This window comes from Solenopsis invicta, chromosome 4, assembly GCF_016802725.1.
Source record: "Solenopsis invicta isolate M01_SB chromosome 4, UNIL_Sinv_3.0, whole genome shotgun sequence".
NCBI lineage: Eukaryota > Metazoa > Arthropoda > Insecta > Hymenoptera > Formicidae > Solenopsis > Solenopsis invicta.
The window spans coordinates 7,890,933-7,912,403 of NC_052667.1; the positions used below are offsets into that span (position 1 = coordinate 7,890,933).

The 21,471-nt window shown below is 28.6% G+C and overlaps 1 protein-coding gene across 2 annotated transcripts; it reads left to right on the plus strand.

Moving 5' to 3' along the window:
- The first annotated feature begins 4,750 nt into the window (after positions 1-4,750).
- LOC105203564 (cytochrome P450 4g15) lies at positions 4,751-17,612 on the plus strand. Of its 2 annotated transcripts, XM_039448575.1 has the most exons (12): positions 4,751-4,972; positions 6,375-6,481; positions 8,593-8,683; positions 8,783-8,971; positions 9,804-9,867; positions 14,108-14,234; positions 14,298-14,355; positions 14,631-14,725; positions 14,878-14,946; positions 15,761-15,938; positions 16,452-16,628; positions 16,702-17,612. In XM_039448575.1, exons 1-12 carry the CDS (start codon positions 4,819-4,821, stop codon positions 16,872-16,874), a joined length of 1,482 nt encoding a protein of 493 aa, XP_039304509.1. In that variant the 5' UTR covers positions 4,751-4,818; the 3' UTR covers positions 16,875-17,612. The 2 variants fall into 2 exon arrangements, with proteins under 2 accessions (XP_039304509.1, XP_039304511.1); XM_039448577.1 differs by lacking the exon at positions 8,783-8,971.
- Positions 17,613-21,471: the final 3,859 nt, after the last annotated feature.

The following is a 21,471-nucleotide window of genomic DNA, read 5'->3' on the forward strand; positions in this document are numbered from 1 at the left end:
CGAATGTATAATACTCGTCCGTTACAAAAAATAATTTGGAAATCGCCGATTGCATCATTCACAATCGGCCATTAGAGCAAATTCATCAGTGTGTGCGGACGTGTCCGTTACTGGAAATTTTTTTAATCCGCCGATTACATAGCAATTGACAATTATTAACTTGACTTGTGTAAATGGCGCAATTCCAGGGTTGCAGAAGCACCATACTTCCCTAATAGCACAAGACGTCCTCGGGATGATCCTGAATTCGTCCCGAATGTCCCGGGACAAATTTAGGACATTATAATAAGATGAAAATTTTAGGACTTCCCGAGAAATGTTAAATAAAATAAAGGAATTTTATATACAATCAACGTTATACCCACTGGACGTAATTTTAAGTCGCGCACACAGCACACTGAATTCAAAGGACGATCTCGGGATGTTTAAGTCCTAAGCCGAGCCTAAGGACGTCCTTAGGTCATCTAAGTCCTAAGTCGATCCCAAGGACGTCCTTGGGTCAAGTCCTAAGTCGATCCTATGGACGTCCTTTGACCGTCTCTCTGTGTCATATGACACAAATTAAGAAAGCTAAGGAAAAATAAAAAAATTCACGGTTATAATACTTTCTACATTCTTACATTATCAAACTAACTCCTTTAATGTTAAAACTTTTATTTAATAAAAAATTGAATTTGAGCAAAAAATTTGAGATTAAAAATTTTGCTTCAAACAAAAAAGATCAAAATTGCCTACGGAGGGTTAATCCAGAATATATAGTATGCAAGTATGTATATAACGAATAATTTAAAAAAGTTTTTATTATAAATCATACTTAAACATATAAAATTATTATAATAAAAGAAAAAGTTTGTATTGTATCAGAATTATAATTAAGTATATGTAGGATTTGTTTTTTATTGCGGCATTGGACTGCACTAGCTTTTTCTTTTTGCTTTCATCAAATTTTAAACATACCTAAATATTATTTTTAACGCAGAATGTGCACTACTTCAGCAATAAAAAGCAAGCCTATAATACATATGACAGCTACTCTGAATCATAAAGAAACTTAAAATTATACATTGTTTTTAAATAATTAATCACATATTTAATCCCTAATGAATAAAAGAAAATAAAAAAATTTCTTTGATATATAATAATTAAATGTTAACTTCACAATTTCAAACATATAAAGATTTAGAACTGCAGCTCATATATCATCAAAAATTAGCGTTTAGCGGAAAATACAGCTTTGCAATTGTTGTAAAATTTTTTAATATAAATGGTTATACATTTAGACAGGAAAAGTAAGGGCAAATATTAATCGTATCAAAGAATTTTACAACGGCATCAATAGACAAAATAGATCTATGAATGAAGAAACCTTAATCTACATCCCAATAAGCAGACAATATTTTTAAAATGTTTTTAAATGTTTTTTTAATAAAAATTTTTTTGTACTTAATTTAATTATTGTATTATATTGACATATTTTCTAGTTGCATTTCTATTTAAACAAATAATAACAGAAAAGTTATTTCAGATGCTAATCCCTATTTGTAAAAATCAGTAAAAAAAACTATAATTTTATATATATTTATATAAATAATATGGTTTAGTTATACATATTTCATCTTTTCAATAATATAAATTTACTTAATCTATTATTTATATACACATCCCACATAGAACTACAACCTCCAATGGACGTCTAGTGGACGTCTGCCGTGGAAGTTCGGACCTTCCGGGGACGTTCCATGGACACCCAATGGACGGCCACTAGGCATCCACAGTTCCGCATTGCGCACGTCCATTGGACGTCCATTAGACGTTAACAACGGATGTCCCTTAGACGTTACGTGGATTATTAGTAGAGGCTTTATGGAGTCTCAGCAGACGTTATTTAGATTATTAATGGACGTGTACCGTGGAGGTTCGGATCTTCAGTGGACGTCTAATGGACGGTAAAAAAAATTTTTTTATACAAATTTTATTATTTTTATAGCTTAATCTGTATTCACTGTTTCACATATAACATTTTAATTCACTAATTACAATTACGAATTATTTTATAAATTTTTGAAACGCATCGGCGCCGGCGGGATTCGAACTTAAGATCTTCGGAACGATAACCTAGTATCTTAACTGAGCTAAATGTACACTTGTGAGATTGTTAATAAAAAGTTATATTTGAAGTAAAGCTGATTTGAACAAAAAGAAACTGGCGCCTTGGGTAGCACGCGAACACTCTTATTAACCTTTTGTTTATTTAGCCTTAGATATTTTTAATATAAATTATATAAATAATTAAAACCTGTTTCTGCCCATGGCCAAATCAGTCAAAAAACAACAATTAGAAATAGTATCGAAGCATGAAAAAACATTAATGACGTAAAAAGCCCGTTGCCAAAGTTAATTTTGCAATTAATTGTTATAAACAAATTGTCAAAACTGAGTGTAGAGGAGAACTGATTGCGCCAATCGATTCACCGAGAAAAATTACTAAAAAAACATATATGACACTTTTTTAATTGTCATAGTTGTTATAATTGTTATAAACAAATTAGTTGCATAATTGTTTTGATAAAGAGATAATGACCAAATTCCGTAAAGAGAGCGCATGATGTACGTAATATAACATTTTATCCTTGTTTAACTTCTGGTGATCAACAAGGATATCGTCGCAAGAACGTCATGCGCATTATACGCTTTACGGAATCTATCTGACTTCTATGATAAAAGTAAAATCTCATGAAGCTATAGAAATTTTATGGACTTCTAATGGACGTCCATCTGACTTCTATGATGGAAGTAAAATCCTATGAAGCTATAGAAGTTTAATGGATTTCTAATGGACGTCCATCTGACTTCTATGATGGAAATAAAATCCCATGGAGCTATGGAGGTTGAATGGATGTCTAATGGAGATCTATCTGACTTCCATGATGGAAGTAAAATTCCATGGAGCTATGGAGGTTTCATGGACTTCTAATGGACGTCCATCTAACTTCCATGATGGAAGTAAAATCCCATGGAGCTATGGAGGTTTCATAGACTTCTAATGGATGTCCATCTGACTGCTATGATGAAAATAAAATCCCATGGAGCTATGGAGGTTGGATGGATGTCTAATGGAGATCTATTTGACTTCCATGATGGAAGTAAAATTCCATGGAGCTATGGAGGTTTCATGGATTTCTAATGGATGTCCATCTAACTTCCATGATGGAAGTAAAATCCCATAGAGCTATGAAGGTTTCATGGACTTCTAATAAACATCCATCTGACTTCCACCATGGAGATAGACGTCCCATGGAGCTATGGAAGGGTGATGGACATCCACTGGAGGTCAATTTCTATGTGGGATATTAGCATAAAGTGATTACAGATCATCAAGAGGGATCCAGTTCGTAACGATCACGGGGGTCAAGCAACGTTCACCGGAGTCACGACTTGGATGGGTGACCGCTTGGAAATTTCCGAAAAAATATTCCCGAGATTTTTTTTGCAAAAAATGTTTTTTAAAATGTTACACAAATATTGTTTTGTTTATTGGAATTATGTGATGTAATAATATTTATGTAAATATTTTGGAAAAATGGGATGTTTCAATGCAAAATTTAAATAAACGGACATCTTAATGTTGCTGCAATCTTCCAGCAATGTTGCAGCAATGTTTCGCAATCAAAATGCAATATCACAATGTTTCAATGCAATCATTCTGCAATGTTCCTGCAATATCTCTGTGCTGTATGGGTATATATATATATATATATATATATATATATATTATAAAGTTAAGTTGGTCCTACTGAAATATCAATCGTCTTCACTTCTATTCCACCAGAGAGGAACCTGAGAGCGGCTATGTCAGCCTTTTTCTTATAACGCTAAAATTCTCGGCGCACTGACGACGCACATCCATTCTGGCCGAAATATTAATTAAAATCACATCTATTTTGCGACTCTGTCGATAAAAATGGTTCAAATCTGTGCTAAAATTATGTAGTGGGGGTACCCAGGGAAACTAGACCAGTGTGTGAACACGTATCTTCTGGAATTGAGACTCATATCGCTCGCATGCGTAAGTCGAGGACACATCTGCGTGCGTTATGAGGGTCACGCGCATGCGAGTACTCGCACGTGTGCGCGCACAGTGCGATCATTATGCGCGCATTTTGTTATCTGGGATATTATGGCTTCAAGCCCTATCGCCGCTATTATCGTTGAGCGAAGTATTCGTTTGTTTCTTGATTCACTGCTGTTATTAGATTATTGTTTATTAAGTGAAATTGTTTTTTAAAAGAATTATTTACGTAATAGTTTAATTTTTGTAAAAGTTCCTTCGCTACAGATACGTTTTCTTTACATCAATTGATTTAGCTCATTATTCTGCGCATAAAAATAGTAAGTTAAGGTATAATTATTATAAAATTAATAGTTTGCGAGATGTTTTAAATATTTTATGTCAAAATATACCAGAATATAATATAAAATAGAAAAACTATTAATTTTTCAATAAATTTATCTCAATAATATTTTTATGTGCAGAATAATCAGAGAAATAACATTGTATGCAATAAAAATAACGTGACATTGTTTTAAAGATAATTATGGCCTTTATGTGACCTCAATACTCCTTTGAATAATTATCGCATATATTATTAAGTGTCACTTTGGTTTCCCTCCAATTCACGCATAAATCATAAGTATCAGCATCAATTCTCTGGAGTGGGAAAACTATATATAAGATCATTAGCAAGTAAGTAGTGTTCGCATTTCAATAATAACTTTCAATAATACTTTAGTACTTTGTCATTATATGTACTAAGAGCAATGTTGTTTATTATTGTTGGACTGATTGCGAGTTTCGCGTGTATCGTAATAAATTACTTTATTCAGAAATGGTTTGCCTATCAAACACTACCAGGTCCAATACGATTGCCACTTATTGGTACTTCATATATCTTTCTACAACGAAAATCTGAAGGTATATTTATATTATTTTTATTTTAATATTATAGAAACTTAAACACCAGATATATCAAATTTGTAATAAATACAGGGTGTTTCAGAAATTGTTGGCCAAACTTTGAGAGCATATTCTACTCATTGTAAGGGTAAAAAAGTCATATAAACATGGGTTTGAAAATGTTTCCTTTCCAAGTTATAAACATTTTTTTATTGACTTTACAGAAATTGTTGGAAATGATTTCCTTCCGAAATTTTTTTTTGGACCGATTTTTTTTTACCTACACTTAATAATAACAATTACAGACAATTTTTGGAAACGCAACTCCCTATATTATTAGAAGACATTGCACTACAGATACTCAATCAAATTTGGTTTATGCATGAGGGAGCTCTAGCATATTTCAACCGCATTGCTCGAGAGTTCCTGAATAATAATTACATCAATATTACATGAATTGGTAAAGGAGGACCCATTGTTTGGCTTGCACGTTTTCCCGATTTAAACTCTTTGAATTTTTACTTATGGGGATCTTAAGACTCTCATGTATGGTACTTCTCTTGCTACTGTAGAAGTACTTTGAAATTGTATTATTGCTGTGTGAAAAAATACCTGAAATTCGATGTAATTTTCTATTTTTTTTCTAGTCCTAAAAGTTAGAAAAAGATAGAAAGTAAATTAAACCGAGTTTTAAGTTAAGCTATGTTGAACCTTTTTAAGTAAACTTTCGGAAAAGCGTCCTCGCAAAAATGTATAAAAGTATTCAATTTTTATATATTTTTACCTTTTTAATATAAATATGAAACTTAATAATAACGATCAAAACCGGAAATACCGCAAAATCACAAAAAGCTCTGAAAACTTAGTGTATCTCTGAAAATATTAATTTTAGAAGCAAAAGAATTTCAAACAAAAAATGGAGATCTTAAAAAAAAATTATAAAAAAGATTATATGCATTATTTACATTACATAAACTCTTGTTTTGTCTTAATTGCAAAAAAGCGCTATGTATAGAAACGTGCAAATTTTAAATGTGTATGTATGTACTACATACTTAATGAGGAATTTGTTTTGCGTAGAAAGTCGAAAACCCATATGACACAGAGAACGCGTGGGTGGACGAGGGGAGGAGACCTTGGGTTTTTCAATTTATGTTTCTCAGAATTTTTTGCAATTTTGTGGTATTTCCGGTTTTGATTGCCATTTTTAAGTTTTATATTAGTATTCAGAAGGCAAACATACATAAGAATTAGATATTTTTATTCATTTTTGCGAGGAGAAAGTTTTTCCGAAAGTTTACATCTTTTTAAAACTATCTATCAAAATGTAATCCAAATTTTAAACAATACAATAAATAGCAAATAATTTTATAAAAATATTTTATTTACAATATAATACTAACACTTCAAAACTTTGTAGATTTTCTAAATATTCTTATGCGGAACTGCGATAAATATTTGTCTCCGTTTCGAATCTGGATAGGTCCTAAGTTGTTGATAGTAATATACGAACCAAGCCAAATAAAGGTAAAGAAATAACATTTATAAAGTTTTATCATATGCATATGTATTTTGATGAAAAATTTTTTTGCAAATTTTGTTGTACTTTTTCTGTATATTTCTCTGTTTGTTCAAAAATTTAATCCATTTGCGTAGAAATTGCGGAGAAATATGTGATGAAATTGCACAAAAATTAACAAATAAATTTTTTGAGAAGGTTTGGAGAAATAAGCATAAAACGTTTTTTGAAATCTTTTTACGTTTTAAAATACTTTTCAATAAAATTTTAACAAAATTTTAACCTAATTTTAGCATAATTTTAGTTTGAAAATATTTGGAAACATTTATTTTAATTAAACTTTAATGAAACTTATCATTGTCTTATTTTCTTTCAATCAGTAGTCCAATTATGGGGACACGCTTTAAAAAAATCTTTTAATAAAATAGAACTGTTTTGTTTAAAAAAATACTCTTGTCAAGACAAGAATAAAAAATTACGTAATACTGTATCTTTTGTTCTATCTGGTGACTTTTTTACTTACGAGAACTACATTTGACACCAAAATTAAGAGATCACCTATTCTGACTCTGAAAAATTTGTGTAATTTAAGAGAGTGTAACTTTGTCAAAAATGATCGTAAAAAGTTTTAAAAAGATTATTTTAAAGCTTAAAATCTCTAGTTTTGAGATTGATAAGTCATTAAACGATATACAGATTGTTTACGAAGTTACGCGGATTTAAAACTTAATAAATTTTATTATGTCCAAACAAATCATTTGTTTGAAAGTAACAAAATATGTACTTGAATTTAATTAAACATTAAATATTTTTTTAAATTTTTTTAACAAATTTTATTATTTTTATAGCTTAATCTGTATTCATCGCATTGTATCGCATATAAGATTCTATTTCACTATGCATTACAATTACGCATTATTTTACAATTTTTAAAAACGCATCAGCGGGATTCGAACCTAAGATCTTCAGAAAAATAACCTAATACGCTAACACTGAGCTAATCGTACACTTAAAATTAATTAATTAAATATAATAAATGATGTTAATTTGTATCTATATATCCATTCCTCCCTGAAAAAACTGTAAAGAAATTTATATAAAAAATAACACCCTACCCATGGTCCTATTAAAATCTATTAAAATCACCTGATCAAATATAGGCACTAAGATCTAGCTACGACCGAAGAAAGCCTTCCTATCATCATTGTGTTGTTACATTATTAGTCTAAAACATATCTCTACTTTAAATCACGCGCCTCAAATGCGTTGTTATTCATATACGAATATTGCGAGAAGTATCACTGTGCCCCAGTGGTGAGAGTGGTAAGACACCGGGACCGGAGATTCCGGAGCTATCAGGTTCGAACCCTGGGTGGGGTGTTATTTTTCGCAATAAATTTCTTTAGAGTTTTCCAGAGGGGAATGGGTATATAGATGCAAATTAGCATCAATTATTATATTAAATTAATTAATGTAATAAAAATCGTGATATCACTAATTCTTATTCGACATGCCGTGTTACGACCGGAAAAACAATTTGGCGCACATTCTGGTTGAATTTTTAAGAAGTATATACACATGAACAAATATAGGCACTTACATCTAGCTACGACCGAAAAAGGCCTTTTTGTCATCATTGTGTTGTTACATTATCAGTTTAAAACATATCTCTATATATAAAAAGTTTTTTCCGGGTCCTTATTAACTTCATATTATAAATGGCACATCAATTTATTCGACTGTATTTATTTAAATTAAAAAGGTCTTATTGAACTACGCTTTATCCCACTTATATCCTCTATTTTATTTTAACATATATAAACAATTTTTATACAATATAATCATGTAATTATACATAATTATATATAATTATATATTTATATATATATATATATATATAAACGTAATTATAAACATATAATAATAAAAAATGGTATATACAAATTTGTTCCGGACCCTTGAGAAAGCAAAAATTTTTTAATATGATAATTCTTTACAAAGTTATGCTCACTTAAAGTTTATGGAAGTTTATGAAATTTTAATATGAACTTACTATTTACGATAATTTTGTTAACAAATGTATATTATAAAGCCATTAATAAATGTGTGATTTTTACAGACTGTTTTACAAAGTCATATTTGTGTGGATAAAAGTACGATGTATAATGTTGTAAAACCATTATTCGGCTCAGGAATGCTAACAGCCCCTGGTAAGATATATTTAAAAAAAGATAAACATTTATTTAGGAGTTGCAAAAGTCCTTTGTAATTATTCCAGTTTTTTTACTCTTCGGTAATATTTAATTTAGCACACATTTGGACTAGAGATCGAAAAATGATTGCCCCAATTTTTAATACAATCATGTTGAGAGAATTTGTTGATACATTCGTTCAAGAGGCTTCAATATTAATTGAAAAATTAGAAAAAATTGGGCATAATGGAAACGAAATTTTCGTTCTTGAGCCTCTAGAAAGATGTACTTTTAAAATTGCATTAGGTAAGGCAATACAATTTAATCCATTTTTAAGGTAAATTTCGTATAAGACAAATTACTGTGAATTACTGATAATCAAGGATTGACAACTATTGGCAATCTAATTTAAAATACTTTTTTGAATATATAAATTATATAATATAGAAAATTATATTTTATTTTACTTTAATTCTTAAATAGTCTACTTGTTATTAGAACATTTCATTATTCATTAAAAACAAATCTTCAATCTTTTAATTTAAAAAAATACATAAATTGTTTAAATTTTTATTTTTATTCAAGCAACATTTATTTTTACTTTAAAAAAATGCCAGAAAAGACAATTACAAAAATAAATAATTTTAACTCAAAATTAACAGAAGGTGTATATTATTGAAATTATTCCATTTAATAATATAAACGTGAAAGTAAATAAAAAAAGAAGCAAATTATTAAGTAAATTATGCCTAGTTACAATATTAAGTCAGGTAAAGTCGCCTATTATGAGATGTCTTTTTTAAAATTGTAATTTGTTTAATTTGTAACATTAATTACTATTTTTATGTCAAAATGAAGAAAAATATGTTTAAGTTTTAACGTTAAAAATTAGCATCATTGATAATAATTATACTTTGTTGTATGTGAAGAAATAGAGCTAAAATTTAGTATTGTGTACTAAATAATAAATTCAATATCAATTAATGTATCATTTAATATTCATTCATCTGTTTCTATAATGTTCTTTCTTATTTGGAATTACTTCGTTTATGCTTTATTTAAACACAGTATATAAAATAATAATTAGTCGACTACATACTGACTTAAAAGTTTCTTCTTCATATATTGCTATGTGCAGGTACTATGACTGGTATCAAGATGGAAGAAAATATACTCAATGAAATTGTGGAGGCAATTGAAAGGTATATAATTTTTTTATAATTGTTGATTTTTCTAATATAAATTTAATATAAATACATAATAAAGTATCAATTTAACCCTTAAACACGTATGTGGGTCACAGAGATCCCATATGATGTTTCGAACGCTTGCTGTGTAAAGATGGAATGAGACAGGAGATTCGGACCAGGGGGTAAACAAAGTTTGAAATTTCCTCTTTCGATTGATATGGTTGATCAACTTTATTGGTCAACTACGAGGGTTATTTGAAAAGTTTCGGGCTTTTTTAAGAAAAACACATATTTTGAAGCAAAATAAAATTTATTTCTTGATGTAGTCTCTTTGAAATTTGATACATTTGGTCCAATATTTCTCCCATTCTCTTAAAGCGTCAGAAAATTGATTGTTTAAATCTGAAAAATATTGGTTTAAAGCGTTTTTCACCTCAACATTTCACCTCAACACCTTATATTTCTTTATAAAGAAATTTTTTCAATTTTGGAAATAGGAAAAAGTCGCTGGGAGCTAGATCTGGTGAATAAGGTGGGTGCGGAAGTAATTCAAACTTCAATTCGTTCAATTTTGACATTGCGACCATGCATGTGACAATGTCAGCTGACAATTTTGGAAGAGTTGCCATAGACAAAGTGAAGGCCATGGCACATAGAAAAACTTAATCATTAAGACATACGCAGTAAGAAATTTAACGTGTTGGATTTGCTACTGCTTACATTTGGCCTTATGTTCTCAACTGCTTCTGGCTAATTCGCTTACTGCTTAAGTTTTACTGCTTAGTTTTGTTATGTGTCCCAGCCTTAATGATCCGAATGACTTCAAATTTTTACGGTTTACATATGTTAAGGCCATCTATCGGACGAAAAAAGAAATTGTTTTTTAAAGTTACTTTATGTCGATGAGGCCGGAAACTTTTCAAATAGCTCTCGTAGAATTCGAACGGCACGGCAGTAAAGTTTTGTTGGGGTCTATGTGGGAATAACATTGTGTGTAAGAGAACATTTTATGAGTATTTTACATAAAAAAGCTGGACAAAATACGTTTGAACAAGTCAATTCGCGGATGTTACTTGCATATACTCTGTCTAAAATTAGAATACTATAAAATGCTGTAGAAAAGGGAGTTTTTCCGAAATATATCATGAAACACATCAATTTTTAATTTTAGACAGATTTAATCAAAAATATCTCATATTTGCCTTGTTACATAAGTACAGTTTTTAACAGAAATGACAATAATATAATTTTTTTTGAAAGTATGAGCTCTTTAGCTTTAAAACGCCGTATTTGAAAGTCCTTAAATAAGGTCCTTAAGTAAAAGTTTTTTGTTGCAAAGATATGATTTTTTTGAAGGAAAAATGGATTTTTAACCAATTTCTTATTTTTACTTAATGGTTTTTCCTTTATAACTTTACAATAAATTATTTTTTGGTAATGCCGATTGTGCAGTCACATTTCTTAATTTTCATAAAAAAAAAAAATTGTAGAAAAATATTGATTGTAATTAAAGTTATAGTTTTTCAAACTTGAAAAAGTCTCCCGGACCGGAAAATGTGTTTCCGTATTTTAAAGGATCGGTGTTTTTAAGGGTTAAATATGACATTTTTTTGAAAGAAAAATTTTATTTTGATTAATACCAAGAAAACTTTTGAAGAAATGCTAATCTCAAGTTAAATTTATTATATCTGAAAAGAAAATAAACTGTTTATGAGAGCGATCGCAGGTGATGCATAAGAATTATCTAATCAATCTATTGTACTTAAGACTTGAGAATATACAAAAGAAAACGAGCCACCAAATATCACAATTTTTTAATATTTTCAAATAGCGGTAACTCAACAAAAATATATCGGACTGAGATGAAAAAGAACTCAAATTAAAGCGTAAACATTTCTCTTGATAGCCAAAAAAATCAAAATTAATTATGAACAATTTTCACAACAATTTCACAAAATAGCGGACATTGAAGGCAGACATTGAAAAAGAAGAAAACATTTTTTTCCTTAAACTATTGCGTTGCTTAGGGAAATCGGCTGTCTATCACAAAAATGTATAAGCTTTTAAGCTTATTAATTTTCAAACAAATCCATATTTTTAACAATTTTCTACAGTATAGGATTTTTTTGACAAAGTTATAGCGTTTTAAAAAAAGTTACAAAACGGACAACTTTTACTTGTAAACTCAGTATAACAGAATTACACAAAATTTAATAGAATTTTTTTAAGATTTGAAATTCACACTTTAATTTCTTTTTTGATTAAGTATCGATACTTGATTTTAATTTTAAGTATGCAGAGCTGTAGTATTAATTTTTTTGAATCGCTACATAGTCAAAAAGTTAGAATTTTTCAATGCAAACTATTTTTTTATTGATTCTGTATCCTTAGATGACTTTAGCGCGGCTCTAATTTTAATGGAATCTTAATATGATGAACACAGCACGATAGCTAAGCGCACGAGCAATAAGTTATCAGGTTGAAACTTGAAACTCGTAATTTTGTTGTGGCAACTATTTTTAATCGTCTTTTGAAGATAGAAGGAAATAGTAAGTGAGAATAACGAGAAGCGCGCGTGAGAGAGAGATTTGCGAGAAGAATTTATTCTGAAATCTTTAAATATTTTTTTCTGTTCTATTTGTTAAGTTATTTTGATTTTTAATTCTAATTTGATAGGATGGTAGTTTCACGTAATTACTATGGATATTTGATCTAAGATTTTTTTATTTTATTTTATCTTGGCTTATTTTAATTTTATTAGTCTTGAAATTTTCTAAAATTTTTTATGCTTATAATTTTCAAGATTTTAAGATACGATGGGCATGGTGTGATAGAATAGTGCGCGAGTTACATGTTTCCGGGTTTAAACTTACGATTTTATCATTATTACTAGGAGAAAATTATTTTTTTTTATTTCTGAAAAATATTAACTGTATTTGCGGGCGGCCACTTCGTGGCGGCAGCTGCGAGGCCCGGGAAAGGCGCGTGCGAGTGACGAGATACGCATTCCTTAAGAGGATGCTATAGTGACCGAAGAACTTCCTCGACGTCGGCATTGCGGATTATTTTTCGAGAGAGACCAGGCTATCGCTCTTTGTCCAACGCATAAATCTGTCTTTGTTTTTCGATTATTTCGCCATCTGCGAAAAGACCTATCAACTACAGTCACTACTCTGCTTGCCATTGTTTACGTGCGCTAAGCGAAATTTGTACACGTACAGCTGTTTACATGTTAAACTTTTTTGTTAGGCTTTTGACTGGAATGACACACAGTCAGTGTTGTTTGTTAGAATTTTCTAAAGTGCGGCCTGGTCTCACTTCATACATACGAGCTACAGAACGTTAGTAAATGACAAAAGTTAATCTCAGTTGACAGATCCACGAGCCAAAAATAAATAAATTTTTAACTTTTTGTTCGATTTTCTCGTAAAATTTACCAGCCCGCACTTTGTTTTGGTGCGTACTTTTATTCTGTAAAAGGATTGTGTGATCTGTAGAGCCAATTTGAAAATTAATGAACACTGTAATGTGTCGGTAATTCCCATCACTATAGTATCCTCTTAAGTTCCGCCTCTTATATCTGATTTAAAACAATTTATATTTATAGGTGATCTCAATTTGGGATGCACGGCGCGACAGCAGCCGGTGCACCCAGTCATCATACAATCTCTATCCATCTTAACTACTATTATTATTATTTTTAATTATAATAGAAAAGTTACAGAAAATTATGAACATGCGCTACGATTTCTAGTATTTTAATTTAGAATACTTTGTTAAATTTGTGGTTAGACTTTAATTTTTAATTTTAATTGAACTTAATTTTACCTCTAAAACTAAAAATTTATTTTAACGGATAGTGTGGAAAAAAATTAAAGTTTTTTCGGGCGCCAAACATGACAATATATTTTATAAAACTTTGTTTTGCGGTACTTGTTTGTATGCAAAATCTATAAAAGGTTATTAATTTGTTATAAATAAAAGTATCTTTCATGACATTTATATTCAAGTAGAAAGTTTACTTAATTTTAAAGAGTTTTATTTGAAAATTTACTGCATATAATAGATTTTACAAATATTGCTGTTGAAACATTTCATATCATACAGAATCCTTGTTAAAAATGTTACAAATAAAATGTTACATATAAAATGTGAAAAGTTGAAATTCTATTGAGAAATCTTTGTAAAAATCGGTGCTGTGTGAATTTATGGCGATATTTCATATATATTTCCTTTTCATAACATCTTTCAGAATGAAAAAAATTATAACAGCTAGACTTCGGAACCCTTTTTTGATGTCTGATTTTATATTTAATCTCACTTCTATGGGAAGAACACAGCGAGAGACAGTGATCTTTGCTCAATCTGTTGTTGATAAGGTATGCATATTTATTAATATTCTGTGCTACTTTTATCACTATACAATCTCTATTATTATATAGATGATTCAGCAATGGACAAATGAATCAAATACAGCAAACGTTAATAGTGACGTAGCTCGTAAGTTCACCAATGATTTATTCTCGTATCTTGTAATATTGTGTGTGCTTCCTTGTAATGCTTTCAATGTCGATTAAAAATATTAAATTAAAAATTATATTTAAAATACTTTTATTTTCTCTTTTTTATTTGTCTTCTATCTTTAATATATCATATATTTTATTTGATCAAAATTTATTTTTACCATAAACTTTTAAAATAAAACATATAAAGTTTATCATTATAAATAGGTTAATAAATAATTTATACAAATCTTTTTTTATATAATATTATAGATAAAAGACTTATGAACGTTTTAATAAGTTCAACACATAATAAAAAATTCACGGAAAAGGAAATTTTCTACCATTTAGTTACGATGTTATTAACGGTACGTACGATATCTACTCTATAATCGTATAAAATTAAATGTCAAAAAATTACACAGACATTATTAATTTTGTCACTCTTGTTGAGTGACAAAATTTAAAGAATATATAACTACTTTTAAACAAATTATAAGATGTTATTTTTATTAAATAGGCCAGTGACACCATTGCTGTTACGATGTACTTTGTGACCTTCGTGTTAGCGAATTTCTCAGAAATACAGGTATATATGCAACAGTATTGTTGCTTTTACGTTGACTCGGTTCTAAAATATGGTATCCATAATGCTAGAAATCGGTTCAAGATCTTGAAAAAAGAAAGGAGAATTGATCAATCGCATTTGTACAATTCAACCAACTGTTTAATGTGATTGATTAATTCCAAAATTGTGTAGTAATACAGTTAAAAGTTAATTAAAAAATTAAAAACTGTTAACTTAGCTTAATTAATTTTTAATTATTTTATTTTTACCTTAAACTAGTATTATTTTTAAAATGTAAACTTTAAATTATTAAATTAAATAAATAAAAAGTTAAAAATTTATCTATTTAAAAAAAGATTATGAAAAAAATACATTTCTGTATTAAAAACAATATGTCTCTGTTATTTCATATAAACTTACAATTTACAAAATAAAATATCCGATAAAAAATCTTTTATGTACAATTGTATATATGTATAGTTATATATATAATTATATATTAATTATATGTTTACGTATATTCAGGGTTGTGTAAGTTAATACATTATTTTAACTAAATTAAGTTAAATTTGATGGCACACAAACGTTTATTAACTTTAACTTAATTTTTCTCAAAATTATGATGTAATAACCTTATTTGGCCGTCGAATTTGTTTTCAACGATCAAAAATTCGTCGGAAAACGCTTTATTACGTTTCAAAAAAGTGTTGAACTGTGTTACAATTAAAAGAGAATAAAATTTTAACATAAGTTAATAAAAAGTATTGTATTGTATTATGTACATATTTTGTATATAAATACTTTACTTAATATGTATATAAATACTTTATAATAGGAAAGGGTATATAAAGAGTTGTTGGAAATTTATGGCATGAAAACTCTAAAGGATGCGCCGGTTAAATATGAAGATCTGCAACATATGCATTATTTGGAACGCGTAATTAAGGAAACTTTGAGAATTTTTCCTACTGGTCCAGTAATTGCACGAGAAGTGACGGAAGACTTTAAAATAGGTACGATAATTTTTATAAATGAGCATACTTATTGCTAATTTTTCTTAAAAATTTGTTATAATAAAACATGAACAAATTTATGAAGTTTTATGAATCTTATTTTATTACGGCAAAAATTTCAAAAAAGGTTAACAAAAAACATTCATAGAAAATTATTTATTTCAATTAATATTGTGGTTCTATTATTGTAATAATATATGACTGTCACAACATTAATTTTTATTTTACTTTAATTTTAATAGATGTGATATTTGGATGCAATATTTTATTTAAAAAATAATTTTATAATAGAACATTGAATATTATAAACATAAAATTAAATTTTATCAGAATTTAATAAAGAAGATTTAGTAAAATGTTAACTATATGAACTATATTCTTTTCACATAATTGACAAAATACGTATCTTTCTGTAAAATCAACTTGTGTGTTTGTGTGTGTTAATAGCTACGTTACTATCATACCTTTCTTTGAAGAGTTTATATCTAAATATTATTTTAACAAATGTTTCAGGAGATATTGTTTTACCAAAAAGTGCCGACATTTTTATATCATTTATTCAATTGCATCGAAACAAAAAGTATTGGCCGAATCCATTAGTGTTTGATCCGGACAGATTTCTTCCAGAAAATATAAAAAGTTATCAATCGTTCTATTTCCCTTTTAGCGATGGACCAAGAAATTGCATAGGTAAACATAAATAAATTATAATGTATCATAATAAAATTTATTTACATATAATTTACATATAATAAACTTGCAGGTATGAAATATGCAATGTTTTCTATGAAAGTTATTCTAACGACGTTGATACGAACATTTGTATTTAAAGTAAATCAAAGAATTGAAATAGATAAAATTAAATTAAATATGAACCTGGTATTATCAACTGTAGAACCTTTGAAGATTATACTTGAGAAACGAAAACTTCAATAATGTAATAGAGTAACTGCAATATTTACACCATACTTAAGGAAAAATGAATACAAGTAAGAATTTTATATTGTCTACTACTATAAAAAAAATTTGAAATACAAAATATTTTTTTTCTTATATTTAAAAAAGAAACTTGTATAAACTCTTGCATTTTTGCCGTATATTCCATATTGGAGGGTTATGTGATCTTTCATAGGCAAGATACACGCCTTTTAAAAAATTGACAAATATTTATAATTAAATATTTATAATTAACTAATATTTATAATCCAATAAAATATAATCACTAAGTTATAAAATGTGTACGAGATTTATTAAGATATCAGAATAATAAACGCTTATAAGAATACTGAATACCCTAATAGCATAAGACGTCCTCGGGATGATCCTGAATTCGTCCTGAATGTCCCGGGATAATAATGGAACGGACATAGGACATTATACTGGAATAAAAATTTCAGGACTTTCCGAGAAATGTTAAATAAACTAAAGAAATTCTATATACAGCCTTATACCCACCCCGTTATATCCACTGGACGTAATTTTAAGTCGCCCACACAGCACACTGCATCCAAAGGACGTTCTCAGGACGTTTAAGTCCTAAGCCGAGCCTAAGAACGTTCTTAGGTCATCCAAATCCTAAGTCGATTTTAAGGACCTTCTTTGACCGTCTCTCTGTATCATATGGCACAAACTAAGAAAGTTAAGAGAAAATAGAAAAATTCTTGGTTATAATACTTTTCCACATTCTTACATTATCAAATAAATAACTCCTTTGATGTTAAAACTTTTATTTAATAAAAATTTGAATTTGAGCAAAAAAAATTTGAGATTAAGAATTTTGCTTCAAACAAAAAAGACCGAGACTGCCTACTATTTAATTTCTTATGAATAAAAATAAAATAGAAAAATTTCTTTGACATATTATATGATATAATTAAATGTGAATTTCACAATTTTAAACATATAAAGATTATTTAGAGCCGTTGCTCATATATTATCAAAAATTTTGCTGCGTTTAGCGAAAAATACTGCTTTGCAATTGTTGTAAAATTTTTTAATATAAATGGTTATACATTTAGACAGGAAAAGTAAGGGCAAATATTAATCGTATCAAAGAATTTTACAACAGTATCAATAGATAAGATAGATTTATGAATGAAGAAACCTCAATCTACATACCAATGAGCAGACAATATTTTTTTAATGTATTTAAAATGTTTTTTAATAAAAATTTTTTTGTATTTAATTTAATTATTGTATTATGTTAACATATTTTCTAATTGCATTTTTATTTAAACAAATAATAACAGAAAAGTTATTCCAGATGCTAATCCGCATTTGTAAAAATCAGTAGAAAAACTATAATTTCATATATATTTATATAAATAATATGGTTTAATTGTACATTGTTCATCTTTTCGATAATGTAAATTTATTTAATCTATCAGTTATATACACATATTATTGGGTTGGCAACTAAGTGATTGCGGATTTTGTCAATAGATGGTCTTAGCACATTCTTGTGCTTTATTGACGTGTTCAAAGCATCTAATCTATATTGTTTTCTTGTTTGGACTTTCCCCTTTTAATTTAGTAAAAAAATTTATCGATTAGTTATTTAGTTTCGTTTTTATCCCAATTTAAAAATGGAAGAACAAAACGCGCATTTCAGACTTTTATTGTATTATTTCCGAAAAGGCAAGAACACATCGCAAGCATACAAGAAGTTATACACCTTATATGGGAATGAAGCCTTGAAAGAAAGGCAGTGTCAAAATTGGTTTGCCAAATTTCGTTCTGGTGATTTTTCGCTGCTTTTTAAATTGGGATAAAAACAAAACTAAATAACTAATCAATAAAATTTTTTTACTAAATTAAAGGCGCAAGTCCAAACAACAAGAAAACAATATAGGTTAGATGCTTGAACACGTTGACAAAACAAAAGAACGTGCTAAGACCATATACGTTGACAAAATTTGCAATCACTTAGTTGCCAACTTAATAGCATAAAGTGTTTACAAATCATCACAAGGGATCCAGTTCGCAGCAATCACGGAGGTCAAGCAACCTTCACCGGAATCGCGACTTGGATGGGTGAGTGCTTGGGAATTTCTGAGAAAAAATTCCCGACTTTTTTTTGCAAAAAATGTTTTTTAAAATATTATTAAAATATTGGTTTGCTCAGTTGGAATTATGTGATGTAATAATATAATATATTTATGCGGATATTCCTTAAATATCTTAAAATAGTCCTGAAATGCGTATGTATATCCCGAGGATTGCGAATGGACATCTTTAGGATTCCCAATGGGATGTCCACAGGATGTCCACAGGATAGGCAAGAATGAGGCGCTCATTTGCTATTCTACAGAACGTCCTATGGACATTCCGGGACTATAACAGGTAATCCCCAGGATATCCCGCTCGTCTCGACAGGTCGTTCTTAGGACGTCCCGTAGACGTTCCTGTGCTATTAAGGATTTTAAAGCTAATAATATTCTTTTGGAATGGCCAGCACGTTCTTTGGATATAAACGTAATAGAAAAATTGGGCAGATCTTGCTAGAGCTGTTTATGCCAAAGAAAGACAGTTCAATAGCATTAAGGAATTAAAAGAATGTATCTTATTAAAATGCGGAAAAATTAATCAAAAATGAATTAAAAAACTTTATAAATCACTTCCTAAGCAAATAATTTCAATTATATAAAAGTCTGGAGGTTCTACGAAATATTAAATACCGATTTTTCTTGGTAAATATTAAGAGATTTTGATTACTTAAAATAATGTGCTATTAGGCCTGTTCGTGTTGCTGCCCCTTTTGAATTAATTTTTTTGTCGTCTCTCTTCTTCTCACGTTTGAATATATATTTATCTCATCTCGAGTGCAAAAATTTTTGGAGATTTCAAGCAACTCGAACAAACCTATTAATTTGTCGCATTGATTTTTAAGGATATTTTTGTTTTTATAGATGAATACTGTATTATAATTTTCGTACATGTTAGAAGTGTGTGATGTATTATGACTAAAGAGAAGGAACAAAAAAAAGAATACAACTCACATGAAATAATTAAGACGATTGAACTGCAAAGGTAAATATCTTAGAAAACAGAGATACAGGTTATTATTATTTAATAGGAATGTATTTCTACTGATATACAATTTTTATCTTAGTGACGTTGTGTTAAAACTTAATATTAACAAAATACAATATAGTTTTACATAACGGTGTAGAGTAAACGGATTAATACTAAGTATCTGATAATCAAATGTTTGAATCGTATTCGTAAAATATTTGAGAGGTAATTTTGTCTGAAATTACCGAACATATAAGAACACTTTAGATTATAAAGAAAATGAGAGAGTAAAAACAAAAGAAATGTAATATTGAGAATCACATATGCAAGCTCGAGGCACCCAAAAATAATATTTATATACTCAGAGACAACTCAGATAACAATTCGTGAGTTCACGTTATCTTCACGACTGTGATAATCACGTTGTGCGTGCAAAAGTGCATTACAGTGCCCTCACAATGTGATGGGCGCACACGTGTACGCGTAAAAGGTCGCATAGTGCAATCACGCCGTGATGGGAACATTTCACGGCGTGAGGGTAACGTGATAATCCCGCCGTGCGCACAAGAACGTATCACGCTGCCCTCACAATGTGATGGGGGCACGCGTAACTCTGATAAAAAAATTTTTTCATAATTTTTCAAAAAATGTCTTATAATTTATTTAAAAATATCTTGTAATTTTTTAAATAATATACCATATTTACTGATTGAATGATCATTTTCTTATAAAAATAAATGAAGAAAATATATATAAGTTTTTCTCCCTCATTTTTAGATTTTTTTTTCAAATATATTGTATTTTTTCATACTTTATCATACACAGCATTTAGTTTTATACTTTCTTAAAATATCTCATAAAATTTATTTCACAATCTTTGAATTTTTTTATTCGTTTATAAAAAACACTGTAATTTTTTTTTATCCAATTGTAATTTTATTACAAAGTTTGCAGATTTAAAATCTTATAAAATTACGATAAATTATAGATGAAAATTAAAAAATAGTTTGAAAAATAAGTATAAAAAACAATTTTATACCGTGTTTTCTGGTTTTTTTATTTTAATTTTCCAAATTATGTCTTTTTAAATCTTCATCTATAACTTACCGTAATTTTACGGAATTTTTAAGATTTGCAAATTTTAAGAACCGTAAAATCACAGAACTGGATGAAAAAATCTAATCTTTCTTTGTAAGCAAAAATAAAAATGTGAGGAAATAAATTGTATAAGATATAAAAATGCTGTGTGATGAAATGAAAAAACACGATTTAAGTATAATATGTAAAAAGAGAAAATCTGAAAAATAAAGGAAAAATTGTAGAAAAATTAATTTTTTCTTAATTTATTTTAAGTGAAAATTTTTTTATAAGCAAATAGAAAATCTGAAAAAATTTAAAATACATTGTATATGAGACTATCTGAGAATGTATTAAATATACTGTGTATGATAAAATATAAAAACTATTATACAAAGAGAAAATCTAACTTATGAGAAGAAAAACTATTAGTAAAACTATA

Bases quoted from the DNA above. Each gene is read 5' to 3' on its own strand.
- LOC105203564 (XM_039448575.1), top strand. From the start codon at position 4,819: ATGTTGTTTATTATTGTTGGACTGATTGCGAGTTTCGCGTGTATCGTA. The intron at 8,972-9,803 runs GTAAGGCAATAC...TGCTATGTGCAG, and splicing joins TACTTTTAAAATTGCATTAG to GTACTATGACTGGTATCAAG. The intron at 16,629-16,701 runs GTAAACATAAAT...ATAAACTTGCAG, and splicing joins TGGACCAAGAAATTGCATAG to GTATGAAATATGCAATGTTT.